Here is a 24,741-nt window from a genome sequence, read left to right as displayed (position 1 = left end):
TCCAGGGAACATGGCTCGGCCTCTGCTGACAGTAGTCCCTGGGGGGCAGGCTCAGGCTTGTGCACTGTACTTACTGCCTCTTGGGGAAACCAGGGGACTCTTACCTGATTCCTTGGTCCGGATCTTGCTGGAGGGCCCACTGGGCTCCCCGGTGCCCAGGATGTTGCTGGCAAGGACCCGAAATTGGTAGTCCATCCAAGGCGTGAGGCCTAGCACCTGGGCAGTCTCAGCATTGCCCTCGATGTTGGCAGGACCTGGAAGGTGTGGGGTGGACAGCAAGTACACCAGGCTGCCACCCAGGGCTGGGCCTCAACCTCCCCTTTGAGCACTGCCCTCTGTGGTGCCTGTCATGCTAAGTGCTCAAAAACTTTCTAGCAACAACCCGGAAGCTAGTGATTGTCCCTGCCTTGGAACCTTTGCTGATTCTGGGTACACTCCAAGCCCAACAAATGTTTCTTACTTATCTATTTATTAACTTTTAAATTTAGCTATTTATTTATTTTGGTAGGACCTCAGCCTCACTCACACATGAAATCACTGCTCTGGGCCATTTTTTTCATTCAGACAGAGTGAGAAACCACAGGGGGGGGGGAAGAAAGAGAGAGAGATATGAGCCACAGCCCCTCATCTATGGCACCAGGACTCGAACCTGGGTCTCCTTCCTATAGGCAGCCCACCCAGTGTCTCTCCAGCCCAGCTCCAGTTCCTTTTCTCTTTTTAAAAATAATTTACTAGTTTTACTTTTTAAAAAATTTTGATAGAAGATGAGGGACAGATAGAGAAGAAGGAGGATGAAGAGGAAGAGGGGTGATAGATACCTGCAGCACTGCTCCACTGCTCATGAGGCTTCCCCCTTGCAGGTGGTAATCAGTGGCTTGAACCTGGGCCCTTACATATGGTAATGTGTGTGCTTGACTGGGCGTGTCCCCACCTGGCCCCCCAATTCCCAAATGCTTTCATTGCCGCAGTAATATCTAACCAGACCAAGCCCCTCACCTCCCATTCCCTGCTGTTTAGGGGACAGCCCCTGCAGAGTGCCTGGACTCATGGTCCCTCTCTGAAGCCCCAGACTCAACCCAGCTGATGCCCTGCCATCCCCCCCCCCCCATCTAGGGCACACAGTCAGGCATCACTGTGTGTGTATGGGGGTGTCCTCATACTTACTGGTCCGAACCTGCTTCCACTTCCCTGCAGGCAGAGTGCGCGCTTGAAGTGTATACTTGGCAATGGGGCTGTGGTTGTCGAAGCCACGGCTCCAGCTCAGCTGGACAGTGGTGTCTCCGATGTCCCTCACCACCACGCCTCCTGGGGGCCCCGGGGGCCCTGCACCAAGAGGTCAAAGTGCAGTGGGTCAAAATGGGGTATTTTCAAGTATGAGTCAATTGCCACCCCCAGGACAACTTGGGAAGGTGCAGTGGAGGGACATACACATACATACAGTCCCTCTTTATTTGTCCCTGCAAATAGCAGGGACAGTGAGTGACATGAGGGGAGAGCCCCAAGGTGAGAGGGAGGTGCCCAGGACTGGAGGGGCTCCCTTGTGGACTAAGGGGGGGGGATGCTGGCCACTCCTGGGCCATAGGGGTTTAAAATGGAGTTTGAATAGGTGTCCATCTGCCAATGAGTTTAGGGGTAGATTTTTTAATTATTTTGCTCTGGAGGAAGAATGGTCTGTTTTTTTGAAGCTTTTGAGGAACTTCAGGCTCAGCAAACTTCTGCTGGAAGCCCCTCTTGCCCTCTGCCCCCCAAATTTTCAGGAGACTTAGAGGCAAAGGTCAGACAGCCCAGAGCATGAGCTCACCTCGGATCAGCACTGTGGCCTCCTTGGATGCGCTGTCCACCACCGTCTGTGCCATGCATGTGTACATGCCGCTGTGGCGCAGCTGGGCATTCAGGATTGTCAGGTCCCCAATTGTCTCCTTCTGCAAGGGGTGGGGGGTAGGGCAGCAGAGTGAGTGCTGTGTGGGTGCACCGGGTCCAAGCCTCTGCTGCACAGACCCCTCTGCCTCTCAGTGCTCCCAACTGTCTAATGGGAGAGGCCAGAGGCTCCCGACTTGATATACTGGGATTAATGGACTGAGGGTGGTGTGTGTGTGTGTGTGTGTGTGTGTGTGAGAGAGAGAGAGAGAGAGAGAGAGAGAGGGAGAGGGAGAGGGGTGAGGGGGGAGGGGGAGGGGGAGGGGAGAGGGAGACAGAGAGAGAGAGAGAGAGAGCAAAAGAGAGAGAAAGTTCCAGGCCTGTCCCTAACTGACCTCACAGGTATGGACTCCAGGTGGAATCCAGAGAACTGCCTGGCTACAGATGAAATTGATGAGTCCAGGAAGGAGTGGTCAGAGACTAAACTTGTGGGGAAGGGGGAGGGGCTGTGGGGCTCTGGGCCTGCTGCTGGTTTAGTACATCTTGGGTCCCTGGGCAGGAGGAACTGTGTGTTTCAGCTGCAGTCTTTACCGCATTGGCTCTCCGGTAGTGACCCCCAGGTTTATCCAGATCTATGGGGAAGTCATCCAGGGTCCAGATGAAGGTGAGGTCCATGGTGGGGTCATGGGAAGCATGGCACTGCAGAGTCAGATTGTCCCCCAAGTTGATGTCAGCGCTTGATGGGGCAAGAGTGATCTTGGTTGCATCTGACAAGAAAATCAAGGCCTGTGGTGGGTGTAGGAGAGGCCAGCTGGTGGTGGGGGGGGGTATGTAGGGCAGGAGGACAGGGTCACCTTTGGCCCAGGAGAGAAAGGAGGTGGCATGGCCAGTAGGCCCCCTGAGCCCACCAGTGAATGACAGAGAAGCTGGAGTTGATTCAGGAAGAAGCAGGGGTGGAGGGGGTTCCCCAAGAAAAACTGAAACTTAGTGTAACCTCAGGATAAGACTTGAAGGGGCATGGGAGCAGGTGTGGTGTGTCAGGGAAGAGGGAAAGCACCTGTGGTGATTCAGCTGGGCCCCAGCCCTTACCTCTCACGGAGAGGATGCCAGTGCTGTTGGCTTTGCCCATAAAGTTCTCAGCAAAACAGGTGTATTTGCCTTCATCTGCTCGACTGATGTTCCTTATAATCAGCGTGCCGTCTGGGGTCACTGTCACTCTGCAGAGCGAAGCCAGTGGCACACACTGTAGCCCTGGCAGGGTGCACCCTTGAGGGGAGAGAGAGGGCCAGGGATCGCTGGGGAGAGAGGGTAGTGTGCTACCTGCTGCTGGTGACCAGGATCTCGGTGCCTTTGCTCCAAAGCACCATGGCCTTGGGTGCTGCTCGGGGCTGGCAGGTGATGGTGACCTCACCCCCGCGGGCAGCGGGGATCAGACGCCTCACGGGGTTCAGCCTGAAGTCGGGGGCCAGTGCTGGTAGGAAAGGGGTACCGAGGGTCATCCACTGATTGTTAGAGCACCCATGACTCCTGATTCAGATGAGACTTGACTGTATGCCAAGCACCCACACAGGTTGCCAGACAACCACAAGGCTCCTAGAAGCCCCACAGCCAAAGACATCTGGGACCCAGTGCTTCTCATCTCCCCTGCCTCTACCCTGTTGCTGGTGCATGCCTCCTAACCCCCAGCTGCACTCTTAAAGAGGCCCCAGGTTGATCTTCCACTTTCTGCACTTACTTTTGACAATCTCATGACTAATAAACAACCATAAATATCTAAGACCATCAATTAGGCACCTACAATGAAACTCACCTCCTTATAAGGGTTTACACGTGTGTCTCTGCCTCTCCTGTCACACTTCATAATTCTTCCTCACTCATTGCCTGTGTCATTTTATTTTTGTCCTTTGGGGATACTGAGGTTTTTTTTTTTTTTGTGTGTGTGTGTGTGTGTGTGTGTGTGTGTGTGTGTTTGCAGCCTCAGGATATTTTCTCTCACTGCTCATTTTTGCTTGGAAGGCTCCAGAGCTAGCACCAAACTCAGGTGGTCTCCCAGACATGACTTCCTCAGAGGTTTTTCCTGGCAAAGCCACCCCACTGGCCCACCTTACCCCCGCCAGCCTGTTAGATCCCCAAATACTGTGTTTGATTTCTCTTTGCATCTCTCCTTCTCTCACCACTGGCTTGTAAGATACTGGGAAGCAGAGGCCTTATCTTTCTTGTTCACTCTGCAGGAGTCTGAGCTAAGCCTCACCACAACTCATGGTGGAGGATGCCATGATGCCCATTTTACAGATGAGGAAACCATGGCTCCCTGAGCTGAAGCCATGTCACTGAGAAGACAGGCACAGCTGTGTCTGTCATTGTCTCGGCCACTCATCACTATGTGAGGACATGCCTATTCTGCCCACATACTAAACTTCTAGGAAATAGACACAAAGATGTACTAAAATTTGCCAGAGGTCATGTAGCCCATGGGGCTGGCTTAGGCACAAATCTGGTTGCCTGTTTTCCAATAATTTTGCAGCAGTGAGTGTGGACTCTATCCACTGCAGACCAGGAACTAGTCAGAGACCCTACATTCTGAAACGATTAACCTCAGGACCATCTCCTTCCTCAAATCCATCAACTCCACTCAGAAGGTGTCAGGGAGTGTCCTTGTGTTTAAGAAATGTGACAATACAGACCCCTAAACCCCCACCCACATGTCCTGGGGGGGCCCTGCCCCCTTTACCTTGCACAGCCAGCTCAGCGCTGGCATAGATGGTACCATGCTTGTTCTCTGCCACACACTGGTACATGCCTGAGTCCTCCAAGTTCAGCCTAGAGAAGCGCAGGTCCCCAGCCAGCACCTCCAGCCGGGCCTGTGCAGGGGAGTCCAGCTCAGGGCAGGGCAGAGGTGTCTTAACCACCAGGGACCAGGGTGGAGGGGCCGCAGGATTGGGTTCTGTGGTGACTCTAGGTGGCTCTTCCTGGAGGGGGCCTCAAGTGCCCATTCTTATCCTAGGGGGCCTGGAACACCAGCATTCAGAGATCCTGCACGATGTGAAGTCAGAGGGCCAAGGGCACTCACACAGGACCAGGATGTGTGTCTGTGGCGCAACTGTGTCTGCATCCGATCTTGGGGGACTCCCACCCCCACACCCTGTCAGGATTCTAACCTTGGTTCTGAGATGGAGATGAGCACCCAGAACCACCCAGTATAGCTGACTGGCCGCAGCAGCTGACACTCGACGGGGGTGAGAGAGCCAGATGTTCAGGGAATGGTGGCAGTTGGGGGGGGGGTGTCCTCCTACCTGGGAAGCCAGGGGCTCCCCGTTCCGTAGCCAGCGCACTGTGGGCCGGGGCTTGCCGGCGGCCGCACAGCCCCAGCGCAGGTTGGAACCGATGTCGGCCTCCGTGTCTGAGATCACCTTGAGCCACTCAGGCTGAGCTGCAGGGAGCAAGGGGGAGAGAGGCTGAGGGTGGGCGGTGAAGCTGCAGTTCCAGAGGTGGGCCATAGAGGGCGCCGCCGCATCCCGGGAGGGGATGGGGAGATGCAGGATCCGCCAGCTGCTGTTTCAAGACCTGCCCGCTTTCCTCCCGGAGTCTGGGGTCAAGAGGACCGCCAGGGAGAGAGGGTGCCCCGGTACCCTGCACGATGATGCGGCCCTGGACGGTGTCTCGGCCCCGGGAGTTCTCCGCCTCACACTCGTAGGTGCCCTCGTCCTCGAAGCTGACGCTGGGGATCTGCAGGGTGGACTCGGCCGTGGTCCACTGCGGGGACAGGGAGCCTTCCACTTTGCGCCACTTGATACGGGGGACCGGGCTGTCGGGAGACAAGGCCAGAGGAGAGAGCTCGGTGGAGCCCGGGCGCTCACAGCCCCTCAAATGCAGAGCCTGTGGAGCTCTGGAGGCGCTGGGGAGGCGGGGGCGGGGTGTGTGAGGACCCGGCAAAGTGCTCTCCTGCAACGTTATGAGGCGGGTGAAGCTGCTCTTAAGCTTGACAGCATCCTCCGGGCCCCCACCCTGCCCAGGTCCCCTCTCCTCCTTCAGACCTGCCTCCACAGCAGTGGCCTGTGACCTGGGACTTTAAGTCCCTTCCCCCTCCCCAAATAGGCCTTGCCTCTCCACCCCCTCTCTTTTTTTCTTTCTCTTCACCAGAGCACTGTTTAGTTGGGGATTGAGCCTGGGACCTTGGAGGCTCAGGCATGAGAGTCTTGTTGCATAACCATGAGGCTATCTCCTCTACTTTTCTTTCCTTCTTTCTTTTTAATATCTGTATTTATTATATAGAGACAGAAATTTAGAGGGGTGAGGGAGAGGGAAAGGGAGAGAGATACCTGCAGCCCTGCTTGACCACTCGTGAAGCTTTCCCCCTGAAGGTGGGGACCAAGGACTTGAACCTGGGTCCCTTTGCACTGTAATGTGTGTGCTTAACCAGGTGCACCACCACCTGGCCCCCCTCCCTCTACTTTTCAAAGGAGCTCTGCTTCTCAGCTACCTGTGTACAGAGATGGACCAAGGCAGCCATGCCTTAAAAGGTCCATCTCATGTCTGGATGTTCATGTACTTTGAACAAAGACTTTCTAGAAGCCCAGTAACTTTGCAGGGGACATCCAAGTGACCACAGGAGAGATGTGAGGGAGGAGGGGACCGACGTTCAAATCACTTTCTCTCTTCATTTTGCTGACATTTACTGGCCTCCTGTGGTTTGCTTCCCCCAAATCCAGAAACCCAGTGAGTCCTTTTTTTTTTTTTTTTCTGGGAGAGCAAGACTTCTGTTGTGGTTTATAAAAATTGTTAACCTCTTAAGAACAATAACTAAGTGGCAGGTTTTTATTTGCTAGTTTTGGTGGAGGGGTGGAGCAAAGCCTGGGCCTGGGCCTGGCTCACACTGTCAGCTTACTCAATCCTCACAGCAACCCTGTGACTTAGTAGCTACTGGTATCTCCATGTACAAGTAGGGAAACCGAGGTACAGAGAGTTTACTCGAGGTCTTCCAGCCAGCAAGGAGGCAGGTGGGGTCTGAGTTCTGTGCTTGAGTGCTGGGTGACCTGAGTCTGTCCTGTGCTGCTGGGAGGACCAGAGGACCCAGAAGATCAGATTCATGTGGCAGGTTAGTGCAGCAACCCCCATGGGCCCAGAGTTCAGACCCCAGAGGGGCACCAGGATGACAGAGCGCTGGTCCTACCTGCCCTCTCCCTACACCCCTGTGGGGACCCAGTGCCTGCCCTGCTCTGCCACCTACTTCCCGAAGGCGAAGCACTCCAGCGTGACTTGCTGGCCCACCAGTGCGTAGGTCTCTGCGGGGAAGCGGGCCTTTATGGTCGGCGCAAACAGCCTGGTGTCTGGGGAGAGAGGACTTCCAGGTCAGAGTCTGCAGAGTCAGCCTCTCAGTACCCAGACCCACCCATGGGGCCTGGGCTGAGGAACTAAAGATCTGAGTTTCAGCTGCAGGAGGAGTCGGGGGTTCAGGCCCCCAGCCCTGTGCCCTGCTGAGCCCCTGACCTTCGGCTGCCAGGTTGAGCTGAGCAAACTTGCTGAAGACGCTCTTGGTGGAGAAGTCCATGTGGCTGGTGGCCAGGCAGGAGTAGTTGCCCAGGTCTGAGGCATTGGTCCGGGCGATGTACAGGTTCCCCGTGGTCTGTGACACAAAGTGGCGGCCATCGGTGGGGATGAAGTTGGGGAACTCGTTGAGGAGCCACCGGTAGGACAAACCTAGGACATGGGGTGGAAGGGCATTGAGGAAGCCAGTGAGTACTGGGCAAGGGAGCAGCTGGGTGGCACCCCAACATGCTGGTCCTTGAAAGCCCTGTGTCCTAGTTGGGATAGAGGGGTCACCCAGAGGGGTGACTTTGCCTCTATCTTTGGGGACCTCCCAGGACAGCTCAGAAGGGTAACAGACTCATTAAGAGTTGGGGTGACAGGGTGGAGACAACAGGGAAGGGGTGCCCAATGCTTTCCAACACCCTCCCCACCCTCTGCTATGTAGCCAGCCTGGGCCCTAACTCACCTGGGTAGTGGGCAGGGGGGTTACAGGGGAGCATGACCCCCCAGCCTTCATGAGTTTTCACTGGGTCTCGCTCCTCCTTGGAGAACTCCTGCAGAACTGGGGGTGTAGGCCAGGTCCTCAGGGACTGTCCTCCAAGCTGGGGGTCCCCTCCCCAACTCAGTCTCCAGGGGGTCAGCAAAGCCTGGCTGAAGGGCTGCCCCTCCATGAGACTGTTCATAGCCCCCCACCCCCCAAGTGTCTTGGCACCCCAAGTTCTCACAGCCAAAGCGGAGGACAGCCTCTCTGCTGACAACAGTGCCCACAGGGTTGGAGGCCAGGCACTGGTAGACGCCAGCATCCTGGGCCTTGGAGGGGCTCCTGATCACCAGGTTGCCCCCCACTAGCTGTTGTCGAGAGCCCGGCTCCAGGGTCATCTGGGTTCCATTCATCTTCCACCTGCAGCAGGGGTGCATAGGGGCCCCTGAGTGCTGCTGCTGAATGCACCTGCTTGCCCCCCTCCCCCAGGGCCTCTTAGCACCTGCATGCTCTCACCTGTATGTGGCCGGGGGACTGGCCCGGGCACGGCATGCCAGTGTCACCTTTTCCTCTGAGGACTCCTCTGGAAACAGCATGCTGAGGGGCTGGTCCTCAAATACAGGCCCAAAGGTGGTGGGGCTCCCCTGGATGGAGCCCCTGGCTGCAGAGGAGAGACACCCCCAGAGGCCTCAGGGCCTACAGGCCCACCAGAGCCTGGCCTTAAACAGGGCTGACCTGTAGAACCTTCCAGAAAGATGGAGAGGTGTCTCACCCTGCTCAGTGGTAGCCACTAGCCACAAGCTACTAAGCCAGGGACTAGTGCATCTGAGGAGCCATGGTTTGAGTCTTAATTTATAATGAATTAAAATGTGTATTTAAGTAGGTTGGCCCCATCTGCTTTAGTGTAGCAATCCTCATCCTACTCTTATATACCTGACCTGTCATTTGTCTGCTCTGGGCTGGAGACCCAGGAGTAGAAGTGGCAATAGGGTTCAGGGGGTTGTTGATGCCAGTGGGGGGATGTGTATGGGGCGGGGCGAGGCACTTAAGGAGCTGACAAGAGAGCTTTGTGTCAGAGCTGGACTAAGGCTATGAGATGGGTCTTGAGAGATGTATGCAAGTGGCAGGAAGTGTGGAGAGCCCATGAGTCCCAATCCCAGTGCCCCTCCTGGGCCCCGAGCTGCTGTGGAAACCTGGCTCTAGATCTCTTTTTAGAAATGGAGATCATATACTCTCCTGGGGGGAGGGGATAAGGGTAGGGGTTGCAGCCTAGTGTAGCTGTGTGTTCAGCCAGGAGACGCCAGACCCAAGGGTGGGGTGGGGACAGGGAGAAGAAGGTAGACTTGATTGTAGATGCAGGTGACTTTCTTTGGGGACATTAAAAAAAGATTTGTGCATTTATTTATTTATTTATTTATTTATTTTTTGAAAGGGAATACAATCCTTTATTGTTGGGTCAGACCGGTGGTTCAGGCCACATGGAGCCAACCAAAATGGCCATCCCCCGCTACCGCACCACCGGGAGGGGGGGGGAGAGAGAGGCATTTATTTATTTAATGAGAGAGAGAGAGAGAGAGAGAGAGAAAAGTTTCAGCATATGTGTGTTGCCAGGGACAGAGCCCAGAGCTTCAGGTATGCAAGTCCTGAGCCCTGCTTATTGTGCTACCTCCCTGATGCTCTGGGCATTTTTATCAAACTCCAGTGTAGCAATTCAGGAGAGAAGCCCAGACAAGGGAAGGGTTTGGCCACAGCCACAGGGCAAATGTGGGTGCACAGAGACCTAGACCTGGAGCTCTAGACCCCGGGTCTGCTGGGTTTGATGAATGAGTGGAGTTTGCCTGGCCCACCCCCCTTCAGGGTGGAGGACAAACCTCTTGCAGGCTGGGGAGGCTCACTGACTTTGTGGGGGGGTATTTGTGGTGTTATATGGGGAAGCCCCCCCCCAATTGGCCCCTACCCCTCAATGTAGCTGATTTCAAACCCTCTTTCGTGGATTGGGGTGTGAGGTCTCCATTAATCAATAGGGCCTCCTCGCCCAGTTCATCCAGCTGTCAGACCTATTAGGGAGGGGGGTGGGTGTGGACCCCATGTCACAGCTGAGGCCCAGCCCTGGCCCCTGGGAGTGAGGGCAGCTGGTAAGCAGCTCTCAGAATGAGGAAGGCAGCCAGGACCCTAGAAATGACCCCCCTCCAGCCCCCATTATCTGTCACTGCCGCCCCAGACCTCTTCAGAGGTGGTGAGGTGGCATCCTCTTGGCAGGAGAACTCTGTTTAATCCCAAGTTAATGATGGGGATGGAGGGGGGAGACACTTGGCCCAGCTGGGACCCAGGGAGGGGGGATTGCGGAGGCAGCCTGGATGCTGGGGGCCAACACACAATAGTACTTCTGGTAAGTCTGTGTTGATTGGGGATTGTGAAGCAGGGGCTAGTGGTTTGAGATCTGATTTCTTCCTGGAAAAGCTTAGTTTTTCTTCTGCTCTCTCCTCTGTGTCTACACATGCACACCTTCACATTCCACTAAATCAGTACCTCTCTTTCTGTCTTCCAGGCAAAGCAACCTCCTTGCTGTCCTTGTTCTGCATCTTCTCTGATTCTCTCCCATTTATTTCCCTGTCCTGGCAAATCTATTCCCCCCAACCAGGCACTGGGAAGCGTGCAAAGGAAGGGATGTCCAAGAGGTGAGAGTAGTGATGTGGGGGGTGTCCTAGGAGGTTCAGGAATTTAAAGTGCCCCCCTCCACATTCTTGGGAGCTTGTTCTGTGCTGTCTCAGGGCTGTTAGGTAACAGGCCAGGTCCCCTCACCCTTTGCCTTGCTATGCCTCTGGGGCTGGGGTCCCTGGAGGCTGCTGTCCCTCATGGTCTGACAATGGAAGGTGACTTGAGCTGTCATCCAGGCACTCTCTGGTGTCTGTTTTGGGGCAGGTCCCCTGCTCTGAGCAGACTGCCTCCTCTTAAGCACCCCCCCCCCAACCAGCCCTCATTCAAGTGTGGGACTGGGCAGCAGTTAGGGCACATGGGCTTGCCTGAAATTCTGCCACGGGCATCCTTCCTGAGGGCCTATACACGAGGCCAGTGAGGACTGGGGCATCCTATTGTGTGTGTGTGTGTGTGTGTGTGTGTGTGTGTGTGTATGTGTGTGGTGGTGGGGGGAATGCCCTCCTGTGGAGACCTCTCAGGAAAAATACTCCGGGGTCAGGGGTCAGGGCTGCAAGTCAGGACCCCAAGCAGGACGCCCTCTGGAGAGCTTGCAAAGCAGCAGCAGCACAGAGGCCTCTCTCCACCCCCTCAACCCCCCACCTTGCAGCACCCTAGCAGTGGGAGAACCTTCATCTTTAGCCTAGGCCACCCCTCACCCACCCCCTGCTTTGTCTTATGGTTCCCCAGATCCCCAGATACTCTTTGGCAAGGCAAAGTACACTTGAGGCTTGGGTACTGACCCCTAGTTCCAGGCATCAGGGCTCATTCAGTTGTCCCCTCTAGAACTTTCTGTGATGATGAGAATGTTCTATAGTTGGGGTTATTCAGTATAGCGAACAGGGATAATACTGCCAAAGAACTAACTTTCAAAAATTGAATATGATTTTTATAATATTATTTATTTATTTATTATTGGATAAAGACAGAGAATTTGAGAGGGAGGAGAAGATAGAGGGAGTGATAGAGGACACCCGCAGTATTGCTTTACCACTTATGAAGCTCTCGTTTTACAGTTGGGGATGGGTGGCTTTGAACCTGCATCCTTGCACACTGTAGTGTGTGTGCTTAATCAGGTGTGCCACTGCCTGGGCCCCTAAATATATTTTTTTATATAGAGGGTGAAAAAGAAGAGAGGGAGAGGGAAGCTTCCCCCCACAGATGGTGGTGGGGGCTTGAACCAGGTCCTCACTGGTTGTAATGTGTGTGCTCTTCCGAACACACCACATGCCCAACCCCTAATATAATTTTTTATTAATGGCTTAATAGCGCTTTGCCAGACAATAGGATTACAGGACAAGCCATTCACCCTCTCTGGGCAAGTCTTCTTTCATCTACAGTATGGCAAAGCCTCACTTCCTGCCCTCCCAAGCCCCAAGGGGAGGAAAACTTTAGCCAGGAGGCACCCTTGGAAAGAAACCTCTGCAGCAGGGCAGAGGGATGAGGTCTGTGGCCCTCCTGCCACCTCAGAGCCCAGGGACCCCTCTTACCTGGAGAGGAGCATAGGGCCACCGTGAGCATGAGTAACAGGGGTGTTGTGCTCCTGGCTGGAGTCCTCATGGTAGGAGTCCCAGGCAGCCGTGAGAGGGAGGACATGAGCCTTACTCCAGCTGGAGTCTGAGGAGGACCTGTGGGCAGAGTGGGGAAGGAGGGGACAGTGAGCTGAGCCTCCCAGCTCCAGGCACAGCTGGGGAGTCTCCCCCTCTGCTAGACCTGGGGAGAGGTGGAGAGGCAGGGCTGCTCCAGCTCACCCCCTTCCCCCCAGGGGAAGCCATGGGGCTATTACTGGAGTTCTCCCCAGGTCTGAGTGCCTCCCACTGGCCCCAGGGGAGTCTGGTTCTGCCCCTCCACACACACACTCCTCAGTGGCAGGTGCTGCTCAGGAAGTGAAGCTGGGCTAATTGGGAGGCAAGAGCACACCTGCCCACCTGCTTACCTCAGTGCAGCAGAGGAAGGGCTCTGGATGTGGGGCCCAGCAGGGAAAGCTAGGAGCCTGGGTTGGGGGAGCTGGTAACACCTTCCTTAGCAATTGAGCACCCCCTCATGGATGCCTCCGGGTGGGGGGAGTGGCGAGTTTCTCTGAGAGCTTCTTTAAGTCTCCTGACCAGCCTGGTCTATGGAGTTAGGAGGGTCTCACTGGTGCCCCACTTAGCCCTTGGAAGGCCCCAATGCATTGTGCTTGGGGCAGCTCTACCCTTGACAGGCTGAGATGCTGAGGGGCTGGGAGGGTTAATGCAGCCACCAGGGATCCTCCCTCCTGCTGGGACCTCTCCAACCGATCCATCAGGCTAAGAGGTGGAGCTTCTTTTATGTCAAGTTCTGGGGGACATGTGTAATCTCAGGGTGATCTGGGTAGTCCGGGGTCTCAGAGCTGCCACCAATTGAGGTGTCTCTCACCAGCCAGCTTTGCAGAAGGCCCAGAGACAGGGAGGGGCTTTGCTGAGTGGAGGCATCTGCTATGCCTGACTCAATATTCCCCCATCTGTAAAGTGGGCACTCCATCAGCTGGCTTCCAGCTCTGACTGGATCTGTGAGGATCCTGAGGGTGTGTGTTGGGGAGCTGGGACCTGGGCTGTGGAGCTGGGGGTCTCTACCTCTTTCTGCCTTAACATCTGATCACCCCACAACCTCCTTCTGCCTCCTCAGCAGTCAGGGCTGGCATCTGAAATAGCAAAGGGAAGAGAGGAGATGTTGCCTGGGGGTCTCCCCTGACAGGAAGCTGTGTGTGACACTGGGGCTGGTGGTGGTAGAGGAGGGGTTGTTTGAACAGATGGTGCTCCTCCCACCTCTTCTCAGCTCCCTGCCTCTCCCTGTCCTCACCCCTTTCAACATCTGGGAATCCAGCCCCTTTGAAAGTCCCCCAGCATGCCCCTCTGTGCCTTTGCTTGTGTGTGACAAGTTTCCTGCAGTGCCCTCTGAGGTGGGTGCCCTCACACTGCAAAGCTGGCTCACATCTCCTGCTGAGTCACCCCTGTGCTCAAGGTGAGAGGCCATGGCTCCTTTGTGGAAGAATCATATACCTAGTAATGTGCCCGCTACTTAATAGTTATTACTTGCTCAGTTCTGGTTTATGATAGTGCTGGGGATTGAACCTGGGACCTCATAGCCTCAGGCATGAAAGGTTTTTGCATAGCCATTAAGCTGTCTCCCCTGACCCCATAATAAATGTTATTTGTGTGCCATATTGAGCTGACTGAGAACTGAGGATTCTGAGTCTCTGGCAGCCAGTGCGCGCGCGCACACACACACACACACACACACACACACATGCGCGCGCACATGCATGCACATGCACACCCTGTTCAGGCCTCTGGGGCTGGCAGTGTGCTTCATGGGAGAAGGTAGAAGTATGACCTGGGGAGCTGCACCAGGCCAGCCTCGTACTGGCTTTGAGAACAAGGACAGAGGACAGGGACAGTAATGTCAGCCCCTTACAGCTGGAATTTGTATGAGTCATTACCCTGACACAGCCTCAGTGTTCAGCTCTGCAAAGTGGGGCCATAGCACTCTGTTACAGAGAAGCTCTGAATGTCCTCTGAGGTCCTGGAGCCCTGGGTCTTGGGGCTGTTTGGATTCACCTTTGGGTGATGGTGAGGGTGGGGCGATGGGAGATGGTGGGGCTCCAGCCAGAGTGACTCCATTATAGCTGCTTAATCTACTGGACTTTCCTAGCTGGTTCCTCTAACAGAGGCCCTTGGAGCTTCCAGGAGCCTGGAGAGCAACACCCTATGGGGCTGGTGGGCCCGGCCAGGCCTGGCATGGAGAAGGTGCTCCATCATTGTCTGCCATCGCCCCTTGCTGCCTGCCACTTGGAGCAGGTGCCGGCTTAGGTTGCGGCCTGGCTTCCAGGCCTCCATCCTGCCAAGCCAGTGCCAGGCTGAGCCAGCAGCCTGAGGGTAGTGGCCGGCAGGAGCCTGCTGTCAGGAGCAGAGCTGTCCAGGGCAGATTGTGTGCATGTCCAGACAAGCATGGGGCCTCAGCCCAGCTGCTGACTTGTGTCCTTGTGCTCCACCAGGAGCCTCGAACCCAGAGGCACTTGCCTCCACCCTGCAGAGCTCAGTACAGTCTCTGCTCTTTCTGACCACACTTAGTGGATAATCGGCATGCATGGAACTTCCATTTTAATCAGCACCTTTGGGCTGCTGATCCCTGGACACCCCATGAGGACAGACCTGTAACCTCAGTGGAGTAGTGGGGGGAACTGGGAAAGGGAGCCCTTGGCAGCCTGAGTAGATGGACACTGAGCTCCAGTGTATGCCTAGGCCCGCGTGAACAGACACACAGACACAGAACTTGGCTTAAAGGTTGTGCTAAGCACTGGGGAGATATTAATAAAAAACGCCACCTCTGGGAGTCAGGTGGTAGCACAGCGGGTTAAGCGCATGTGGCACAAAGCACATGGACTGGCTTGAGGATCCCGGTTCAAGCCCTTGGCTCCCCACCTGCAGGGGAGTTGCTTCACAGGCGGTAAAGCAGGTCTGCAGGTGTCTGTCTTTCTCTTCCCCTTCTCTGTCTTCCCCTCCTCTCCATTTCTCACTGTCCTATCTAACAATAATGACATTAATAACAACAACAATAATAACTACAAAAACAATGAAAAACAACCAGGGCAACAAAAGGGAAAATTAAAAAATATATATATATATAAAACAGCCACCACCTCTGGGGGGGCACCCCTAGAGCACTGAACCCTGGCAGGAGCCAGTCCTCTCACTGCACTGCCTGCCCTATGACAGGTTCTAGAATGCCCTGATGGAGGAGCAAGCCAGGAATGGAGCTCTGCCAGGCCTTAGCTGCTCTGATAGAGAGGTGCAGGCACAGGCTGGCACAGGCGGGCACAGGCTGTTGCCTCCATGGGCTGTTCTGGGAGGCACCAGCCCATGGGGAATGGGCCATCTGAGGGTTTCAGAACACCCAGGGGCCAGAGGAGTTGGCTGAGTGGCTGAACTCTGGAGACAAAGGGCTTGGGGGACAGTGGGGGGGGGGACGGGACCTGCTGTGACCTGGACTGAAGCAGTGTTTGCTGGGTGAGGACCCCTGCAAGGAGTAGTCAGGGTGCACCCCATTTGGATGCCACTGCTCCCAACTCCCAGCTCCAAGTCTGTCCCTCCTTGTCCCTGAACAATGAAGGCTGGAGCAGGGAGGGTTCTGGCAACTTTTGGAGGGGTGCTGTAGGAAATGGAGTTGCTATGGGTGGAGGCTCTCAGATGCCCTGCTGTCCCCTTTCCTGCAGCGCAGCCTGCAACAACCTGCCCGGCCCTTCCTTGGCAGTGTCAACCTCCTAAGATGAACTAGGACAGGCCTGGCCATGCTCACTGCTGAATCTCCAGGAACCTCAGTCTCCCCTCTGAAAAATGGGTGCAGCACAGGGGAGCACCTCCAGGGACCCTTATGAATCCAGTGCCACTCTGGCTCTCATTAAGTGCCCAGGAAAGAGCAAAGCTTATCACAGGGCAACAAGGGGACCATGTGTCTGCTGTTAATGCTTGGCTATGGCATGGTGGGGGGTGGGGAGGCTGTGACATTCTGACTGAACTTGAGCATGTTTAGGGCACCTCCCTCCTCTGACAATCCAGTGGTATGGGGGCCCAAGCAAGTACCAGTCCATATGCCAGCCCAGAGCACACAGGCTCTTTGTATTTGCAGCTGGTGCCTCAGGCCCAGCCCCGGCACTACTGTGCCCTATGAGGAGAGCTAGGCCACCCTGGCTCATGGTTCGCCTGCACTGTCAGTAATGGACCTGGGGTGGGGAGGTGTGTCCCCTCATCTGTAGTCTGGAGTCTGAGAGCCTCTTGACCCTGCCCTCTTCTGGCTCCATGGAATACCTGTGAATGAGTGGGGGCTTGGGAAGGTAGGTCCCTGTTCATGATGCCACGAGTAAAGGCCAGCTTTGTTCTAGTTAACTGTGAGAGAACTGAGCAAATTTCGTACCTCCTCCCTTCAGTAGAGGACCCCCCCCTCCCCAGTTTCCAGGAGGCATTCCCACAGGCTGGCTCTGGGCCTGGCCAGGTGCTGGCTTGGTACTTGCTCCTCCCTCTGGCCAGTTGTTGCTCTAGGGCCCACATGTTCTGCATTTGAGCCTTGAGCTACACCACAGGAGGGTCCTTCCTGTATATGTGTGTGTGTGTGTCGGGGGGGGGGGTGAGTTTTCTGAGGTGAGGAGGATCCTGAGAGGTGCCCAGGACTATGTCTCCTCTTTGGGATGAGACCATACACCTTTGCTTTGTTTTGCACCATCTCTGGACAAACAAAGGCCCTACAGGCTGATATGTAAAAGGAACTCATTAGTCCAGGGAAGAACTTCTGTCTCCAGGAGAGTCAGCACTAACACTGATATTCCCTGAAAGGTCCAGGTTTGCAAACCTGGGGCCTTGCTGTAGATTAGGATGGTCCAGTGGGTTAAGAGGTGGCCACATTATAGGAGCTGTTGTCATTGGGTTCCAGAATCACCTGCCATCTGTCACCACCTAGAGGATGATGACCAGAGGCTAGAAGAGACTTACTGGAACCTACAGTCCAACTTCTCACCCCAACCTGGCCCAGACTCCAGTTCTCCCCTCCCTCCTTCCTTCCCTCCCTACCAGCTGTAGCCCCACCCCTCTTCTGCTCCTCTGCTTGGTGATAAGGATCTCCTGCAGTGACTTCAGTCCCTTCTTCCTGGACATGTTCTTCCCCCACCTCAAGTCCTAGGACTCAGAGAAAACACCTTGGAGCACCCCTTTTGGAACACCTCAAGAGTAAGCTTGGCCAGAGGTAGCACGCAAACCTATCCTGTTGAACACAATCCCTCAGAGACCCAGCCCACGTGTGTCTCTAAACAAATGCTGGCAGAGAAGGTGCTGGAATGGAGTTGCATAAGACGTGAGATCTGGCAGGGGGGACAGCGTGGGGGACAGCGTGGGGGACAGTGTGGAGGGAGGTGAGGGCTGAAGTTGGAAGCATTTGCTGGGCCAGGGTGGAGGGATGAGGAAACATTGAGAACCTCAGCCCCTGCTGACCCCATCCCCTTTGGGTCAGCATGAGGGACAGGTGCACGCAGGGGTCCCCATCTGCCTCCTCCCTTTGTTCCTTTGTTGCTCCCCCTTATAGGACTTAGGAAAAACTTTGACCTTGTGACAAAAGCCTTGCCTGAGTGTTTCTGCAGCCTGGCTAGACAGGGGTTAAGTGTAGGGCACCCTGGTGGGGGGATGGGCTTAGCTGCTTCTACTCCAAGGGCTGGACTGCCCAGTCTGGGGGGGGGTAGAGATGGGGGTGGGCACACCAGCCTCTCACAGGTGGCCCACCCCTTGCTGCCTTTGGTCCCCACCTGCTCCTCTGGCCCCTGTGAATATGACATCAGACTGGGAGGAGGTGGGGATTTCTGTGCTGAGACTCCTGGGAAACTTGAGGAGTGCTCTGAGAGGACCTGAGTCTGCTCCCCAGGATGAGAGCAGACCACCAGCAAGCTGGTTACTGGCTCCTCCTTCTGCCTTCCTCTGAGGGGAGGAGAGAGGGTGCTGGCTGGCTTAGGGAGAGAGTGGGAGCTTTGGGGACTAGGCTGAAAGGAAAGGGTGGTAGGGAGGGGACAAGTCAGGGTGGTAGAGAGGGGACAAGTCAGGGTGGGGACCCTGGGGACCAGAGACAAGCCCTTATGTAAGCAAGGGGGAAGGGGAGGCACACCCCATCTTGTGTTTCTGAACCTCCAAACCACCTTGACCAACAGCTTTTCCTCCTGGGACTCAGCCCCTTGGGGGCCTGAGGCTTTGTCCCCAGTAGTACTAGGACTCTGCCTGCTCCTCTCACCCCTCCCTGCCTGGCTCCCCAGACCATTTGTCCCTCCTGGAGAAGGGAGTGGGATTCAGCCCATGGGACACTTGGCTGTGGTTGCCCCTTTCTCAGCCTTCAGCCTTCCCAACTCCCCTGACCTTGGTATGAGCCCCATGGTGCTGGGAAGAGGCTCTGCCCTCTCTTCTGACCCCCTAAAATGTGGCCCTTTCCCCCTGTCCCCCTGCCCCTTTGTTCCCTTGCCTAACTGGAAAGTCAAACTTGTAGAAAAGGCTTCCCACCCACGGAGAGGGGGAGAGGGAGGGAGCTGATTGGGGAGGGAGCTTGGAGGATGTGACTTACCCCCTCCCAGGTACCCTCCTCAGAAAAGGCCTCTCCCCTAACTTGAATTCCACTCTCTCCTCTGCCATCACAGCCTCCCCCCTCTGTGGAACCAAATCAAGACTTTGCATAGAGGTCACCCTGGCATGCTGATCCCTGGCAGGAGGGTGGGTGGCAGCCTCAAGTGCCAGCATCAGGCTCAGCCCATACCGGGCTTCTAGGGCAGGCCAGGTCTGAGGTGGCTCAGTTGGGGAGCCCCATTGCCAACACCCTCCCTGAGGGTCACTGCCAGCCAGAGCCCAGCCCGAATTCCTAGACATGCCAGGCTCAGCTGGCCGGGACCCTGTTGGGTGCCACCCACCCCTATAGGGCCCAGTGACTTCCAAGCAGCTGGGTGAGGAATCAGACTTGACCCCAAAAGTGCAGGTCCTGCCCTCCCCAATAACCTACCTAAGGTGTCAGCAAACTGGATACGGAACCCCTGGCCCCAGAAGCCCTTGGACAGGCAGAGACAAAAGCGTGGGGCTCCTACCTGGGCTGGAAACAGGATGTTGGTTTGGGGCAGGTAGACGCCGCCGTTGGGCAAGGAGCTGGAGTCACCCGCCAGCCCCCAGCCTTCCTCCTCCCCTGCCCTCTTGCAGGCCGGGCCTCAGCAGCGTGCTGCTGTCCCAGTGCTGCGGTGGAGGCGGCAGCAGCAGCAACAGCAGCCGCGGAGGGCAAGGAGTGTGTGTGCGCGCCTGAGCCACTGCAGCATCTCTGCATCAAGATGTGCTCCTCCCTCTCCTGGGCGCCGCTCACTGGCTGGATCCTGTCCTCGGCCGATGCTGGGGCCCTGGAGATGGCTTCCTCCTGCCCCCTTCCCACCCCCTTCCTGTCCCCACCCTCCTGGCTTTCCCTCATTTGCTGTCATTTAAGGACCAAGGAAGGAGCTGGGCGCCGAGTCTTCCATAATGCATGGGCAGCTCGCCCGCAGGGCGCTGTCTGGCCAGTCCTCACCCTCCCTGCCTGCCTGGCCCTGTGCAGAGTCAGGGCTGCAGAGCTGGGGTGGGAGGAAGGTGACAGTGGCTCTGGTCCCCAGACCCTGGAGGCACATGGGGGCAACACTCTTCCCCCCTCACCCCCAGGTCAGGAGCCCCCACTTGATGTGTGGGGCAAGCTGGAAGCAGGGGACTGGGGAGGGGTGTCAGAGCATCTCTGTGACTCATCCTCATTTTGTCTTTTTTCTGTTTCCCTTGTTTATAAAAGTAGCACAGGCCCTTTGTCAAAGCTTTAGAGGAAAATTCAAAATAGACAGTGGAAGTCCCTTAACAAATGTAAATCTCATGTCTCCAAGATTTCTTTTTATTCCTGTACATGATTACATGGGTTATTAGTAGCACTTTGTGAAATAAATCGTGTGATTTACAAGATACTTGTAGTGTTGACACCTGCTTTAAATCAACCAGCACTATGAGGTTACAGCAGCTCACTGGTTTGAGGGATCTGCTATAGTTTGCTGTGCATTCTTGGCTAAGTGCCCTGCCCTCTCTGAGCCTCACTAGGAACCCTAAGCAGCTAAAGATGGCCCAGGGGTACCTGTCAGCTTAGTGCCTAGGTCTCTCTTGGGTTGGTGACAGGTTTCTGCTTTGCTTCTGCCAGGTGGGGGAGGGCCCAGCCATCTGTGGCAGCAGTCATCTCACCCCCCTCTGGTCCTCCTGCTGCCTGACTTCACAGGCAGGACCATCGAGCAGTTCAGATGTTGAAACAGTCTACTAAGCCTCAGTCACTCCAGTGACCATTTCGGTGGAGGCAGTGGGGGGTGGGGGGAAGCCCAGGGCAGAATCCCTTGGGGAAGCCTGGAAAAGGAGAAGGGGGGGCAGAGGCAGTGCTGCCTGAGGCCCAGATGCTCTCTCTCTTCTGTCCTTCTGCTCCTTCCCGAAGGGATTTCCCAACTTGGGAGTTAGTCTCCTTTGTTCCTGATGGAGACACATCTGACTTCACTGACAATGGGGAAGCTTGGAGATCTCTCTCCAAGGAGAGCCTGTCATATTCCTCCCCAGCTGCCCTCCTTTTCCTGGCTCTGCCTGCATTGTCTTTGTCTGTCTGTCTGGGTTGACACCTTGACCCTGGTGTGAGCCTTGTCCTCTGACATCACCCAGTGACCCCAGGCACTGTGAATTTTCTCCCAGTTGAAAGTGGCTACCAGGAGAGGACTCTTTGCTACCTTGGGGCTGGGACTGGTGGCTCTGGCTCCAGGGTCTGCAAACTCTGGCAAGGATTGCTTGAGATTGAGACAGCTGTGGCCCTTGTGGTGTTGGCTGGGTCTTTGGAGATGGTCACACTCCCTCCCCATTAGCACAGGTGACATGGGTCTACAGGATTCTCAGTCCCCTGGGCCTCACCTCAGAGGGGTTGGGCAACCACCTTAAGTGAGGACAAGAACACTTACTAAGCCCAGCCTGGGTTGGGGAAGACATTTCTCCACCTGTCTAAAGGCTCAGGGGAGTCTGTGCAGCAGCTGGATTTGGGGCTGGAGGTGGAGGCTGAGAGGCTGAGGCTCCTTCACCTGTGGGATCCATTAGTGTGATGATAACTGAACTATTTGGTTCCGCTGCTATCATTAATTATTTTATGAATTATTAATCATAATGTGAGTGCCCCTAATGTGCCAGGAGCTGTGCTAAGTGCCTCACCTGAAACATTCACCCAAGGGGGGGAGGTTGCTTTATTATCCTCCCCCCCTTATACACATGTGGAGAGATCCAGGTGCAGAGGAAGCAAGTAGAGAAGCAGAGCCACAGTCTGCCCCCATTGTAGTTTAACCCTGGGGGCTCTGGGCCCCAACTCCCCACCCCTGGCAGTGGGAAGGAGAGGACAAGATGACACCTGGGTTTTGGTTATGGCAGCAGCATGGCTAAGGCTGCTCTCTTCTCAGGAGCTTGACCAGCAGGACCTATGCTGCCCAGAGAGGGAAGCCCCTTCTCCCAGAGTCTCCAGCAGTGCAGACAAAGGCAACCAGACAGCTACTGAAATGCGCACTCATTTTCCTGTAAATGTGGGGGACACTTAAAGGAGACCCCCCCGGAAGCATCCTGAGGGCCACTCAGTGCCTTTCTCCTGCAGCTTCAGACAGCAAAGATGGCAGTGCTGTCAGCCAGACTAGGAGCGACTCCTGGGGGTGCAGGCAGGGAACTAGAGCTCCCAGGAGACCATGTGTTTGCTGAACCTGGAATGTCAGGGATGTGGGAGCCCCAGGTTTTGGGAGCCCCAGGATGTGGTGTGCCCTCACCTGGGGCACACCCGCTTGTGGTGACCAGAATGTCCACCTACAGCATTGGCAAGAGTGACAAAGCCCTTGGGCAAAGCTCTGCTGTCACACACCTGGGCTGTGGCAACAGTCCTGCCACTTAGGAGCTGGTGGTCACAGGTGAGGGGTCCCAAGGTGGAGAGGAGGCTTGAGATGCAGACCATACTGAGCTGCCAGCAGTGGTGGGCTGCAGGCCGGTATGTAGCTCAGAGCACACACATGTGGGCGCTCGGTGAGCACTGCTTGGGCTTCTGTGTCTAGGCCCAGAGATCCAGGGGCCACCTCTGTGCTGTCACTACTGGCAGAATGGCACTGCTAGGTCACTTAGTTGCTTTGAGAACCTGTGTCCCCATCAGCAAAATGGGAACAATTCTGTTCTTGCCAGGGACAGCCTACAACCCAGTGGTGGTGCACCCAGTAGAGTGCATATATTACCCTGAGTGGACGGTGGCCATTGGTGAATGACAAAGACTGGTAACTCATCAGGAGTGATCTGGTTACTGTCTTGAGCTTTCAAGCCCCTGCCCTCCCTTCTGACATGGGTGCATAGTAGAACCTCAATAAATCTTCACTGACTGATTGAAAGAAAGAGAAAAACAGCAGCTGTCCCCATTCTGGTGGTGGCAGAGAGGGAGGGGAAGGTGACTGGGTGTTTAGTGGGGTGTGTGAGTGCATGCCAACTTGGACTTGGACAGACCAAGAGGCGGTGGGGACATGTTCCTGGCACAGGAAACTAAAAACAGCATGATGTGTGAGTGTGTGTGTGTGTGTGTGTGTGTGTGTGTGTGTGTGTGTGTTGGGGGGGGTCACATTGAACAGGGTGTGGGAAGGGGGAGCTGGAATGCTCTGTCTGCATTTGCCTCCCTAATTCTGCTTGAGGGCCAGGAAGGGGTCTGTGCTCTGGCCCGGAGGGGCCTAATTATTCTTTTAGCCATCTCAAGCCAGGCCCATTGGAGCTCCTTTTTCAAGCTTATAATAGACAATGCTAATGTCATGATTAATATTTCATAGTAACGATGCTAATAATGCCCAGCCTTTATGTGGTTTCTCCAAAGAACTCAGGGAACCCTCAGTTCCTTTCTTATGAACCATTTCGCTGGTGGGGGTGGGGGAGGCAGGGGCAGTGCAGAGAGACTGAGTCACTGGGAGATCGAAGCCCAGGAAGTTGAGACAAGCTGTCCTAGGTCACTGGATTGAGGAGGCAGAGCTGGGACTAGAGTTGATCTCAGGGTCCCTCCCTGGAGCTCTGCCTGTGACCCCACCATTGTTTCTGGGTCCTTGGCAGGGGAATCTTCAAGAAATACAAGGTGTCCCTGGCCAGGGATAGCTATAACCCTGCCTGTGGTGGGGTTGCTTATATTGGCCTCTCAGTATTATTTACATTGTTTAAAAGGTCCCAGGTGGTGGCACACCTGATTAAGTGCATACATTACCATACACAAGAACTCAGGTTGAGCCCCTGTTCCCCACTCCACCTGCAAGAAGGATGCTTCACAAGTTGTGAAGTGGGTCTGCAGGTCTCTTTATTTCTTTCTTTTAAAATTATTTTATTTGACAGAACAGAGAGAAATTAAGAAGGAAAGGGTATGGAGAAGGAGGGAGGAGAGAGAGAGAGAGAGAGTGAGAGAGAGAGAGGCACTGCAGCACTTTGAAGATGGTTAAAAGGCAGCCCAGGGACATGGGAGCTGGAAGGGGCACATGAGGGTACTGGGGGTCCTTGGCTGAGCTCTGCAGCTGGCTCCAGCCTCTGGCTAGACCCCTGCTTCCCAGAACTCTAATGGAGAAAGAACCTGGAAGCAGTCAGTCAACCCCCATCAGTGCCAACTCTCTCCACTTACTGAGACTTTTTGTACCCACCTTCCTATCATCGAACTACTGCTGTAATTTCCAGGCCTTGAAATGTGCCCCAAGTATACAATGTTGAAGCAGTGGGAGTATTAGAATTTCGAGGCTACAATGCTGTCATCACAGAGAGAACTGCACATCTGGAGGAGAAAATGCAGGACAGAGGGCATGGTGGGCTGTGAGTTGAGACCAGGTTTGATTCAGCTCCTCTGACATGCAGCCTCAGTGTACTCACCTGTGAGACAGTGTTCAGGTGGGGTGGTGGACACTGGCTGGGCAGCAGTGGAGGGGGCAGTGGACACCTCTGTGTCCTGGCTCCTTTGATGGTGCATTCCTGATAAACTATTCCCCAGATGGGACCTTGAGCACCTCTGCTGGTTAACAGTCCTTGATTTTTTGTTTTTTCCTTTATTGGGGGGTTAATGTTTTACATTCAACAGTAAATGCAATAGTTTGTACATACATAACATTTTTCAGTTTTCCACATAACAATACAACCCCCACTAGGTCCTCTGCCATTCTTTTCCAGGACCTGTACTCTTACCACCCTCCACTCTTCAGTCTTTTACTTTGGTGCAATACACCAACTCCAGATCAGGTTCTACTTGTGTTTGCTCTTCTGATCTTGTTTTTCAACTTCTGCCTGAGAATGAGATTATCCCATATTCATCCTTCTGTTTCTGACTTATTTCACTTAATATGATTTCTTCAAGCTCCATCCAAGATGGGCTGAAAATGGTGAAGTCACCATTTTTTACAGCTGAGTAGTATTCCATTGTGTATATAGACCACAACTTGCTCAGCCACTCATCTGTTGTTGGACACCTGGGTTTCTTCCAGGTTTTGACTATTACAAGTTGTGCTGCTAAGAATATATGTGTACACAGATCTTTTTGGCTGGGTGTGTTAGCTTCCTTAGGATATATCCCCAGGAGAGGAATTGCAGGATCATAGGGTAGGTCCATTT

At 54.9% G+C, this 24,741-nt stretch overlaps 1 protein-coding gene across 2 annotated transcripts; it reads right to left on the bottom strand.

The window, feature by feature from the left end:
• Positions 1–6: 6 nt before the first annotated feature.
• On the bottom strand, positions 7–19,490 carry CNTN2 (contactin 2). Of its 2 annotated transcripts, XM_060178687.1 has the most exons (16): positions 19,176–19,488; positions 12,049–12,186; positions 8,381–8,525; positions 8,109–8,284; positions 7,850–7,945; positions 7,345–7,554; positions 7,085–7,184; positions 5,487–5,662; positions 5,151–5,287; positions 4,589–4,718; positions 3,178–3,328; positions 2,947–3,074; positions 2,449–2,624; positions 1,802–1,922; positions 1,165–1,323; positions 7–254 (listed from the first exon to the last, which is right to left on the bottom strand). In XM_060178687.1, the coding sequence occupies exons 2-16, from the start codon at positions 12,152–12,154 to the stop codon at positions 52–54; spliced, it is 2,214 nt and encodes a 737-aa protein (XP_060034670.1). In that variant the 5' UTR covers positions 12,155–12,186; positions 19,176–19,488; the 3' UTR covers positions 7–51. The 2 variants fall into 2 exon arrangements, with proteins under 2 accessions (XP_060034670.1, XP_060034671.1); XM_060178688.1 differs by lacking the exon at positions 7,850–7,945 and having other exon boundaries at positions 19,176–19,490.
• Between the last annotated feature and the right edge of the window lie 5,251 nt (positions 19,491–24,741).

The sequence above is a fragment of the Erinaceus europaeus genome, chromosome 19 (assembly GCF_950295315.1).
Source record: "Erinaceus europaeus chromosome 19, mEriEur2.1, whole genome shotgun sequence".
Taxonomy (NCBI): Eukaryota; Metazoa; Chordata; class Mammalia; order Eulipotyphla; family Erinaceidae; genus Erinaceus; species Erinaceus europaeus.
Note: the sequence above shows the minus strand (reverse complement) of the source record. Positions and strands in the feature narration are given on the sequence as shown.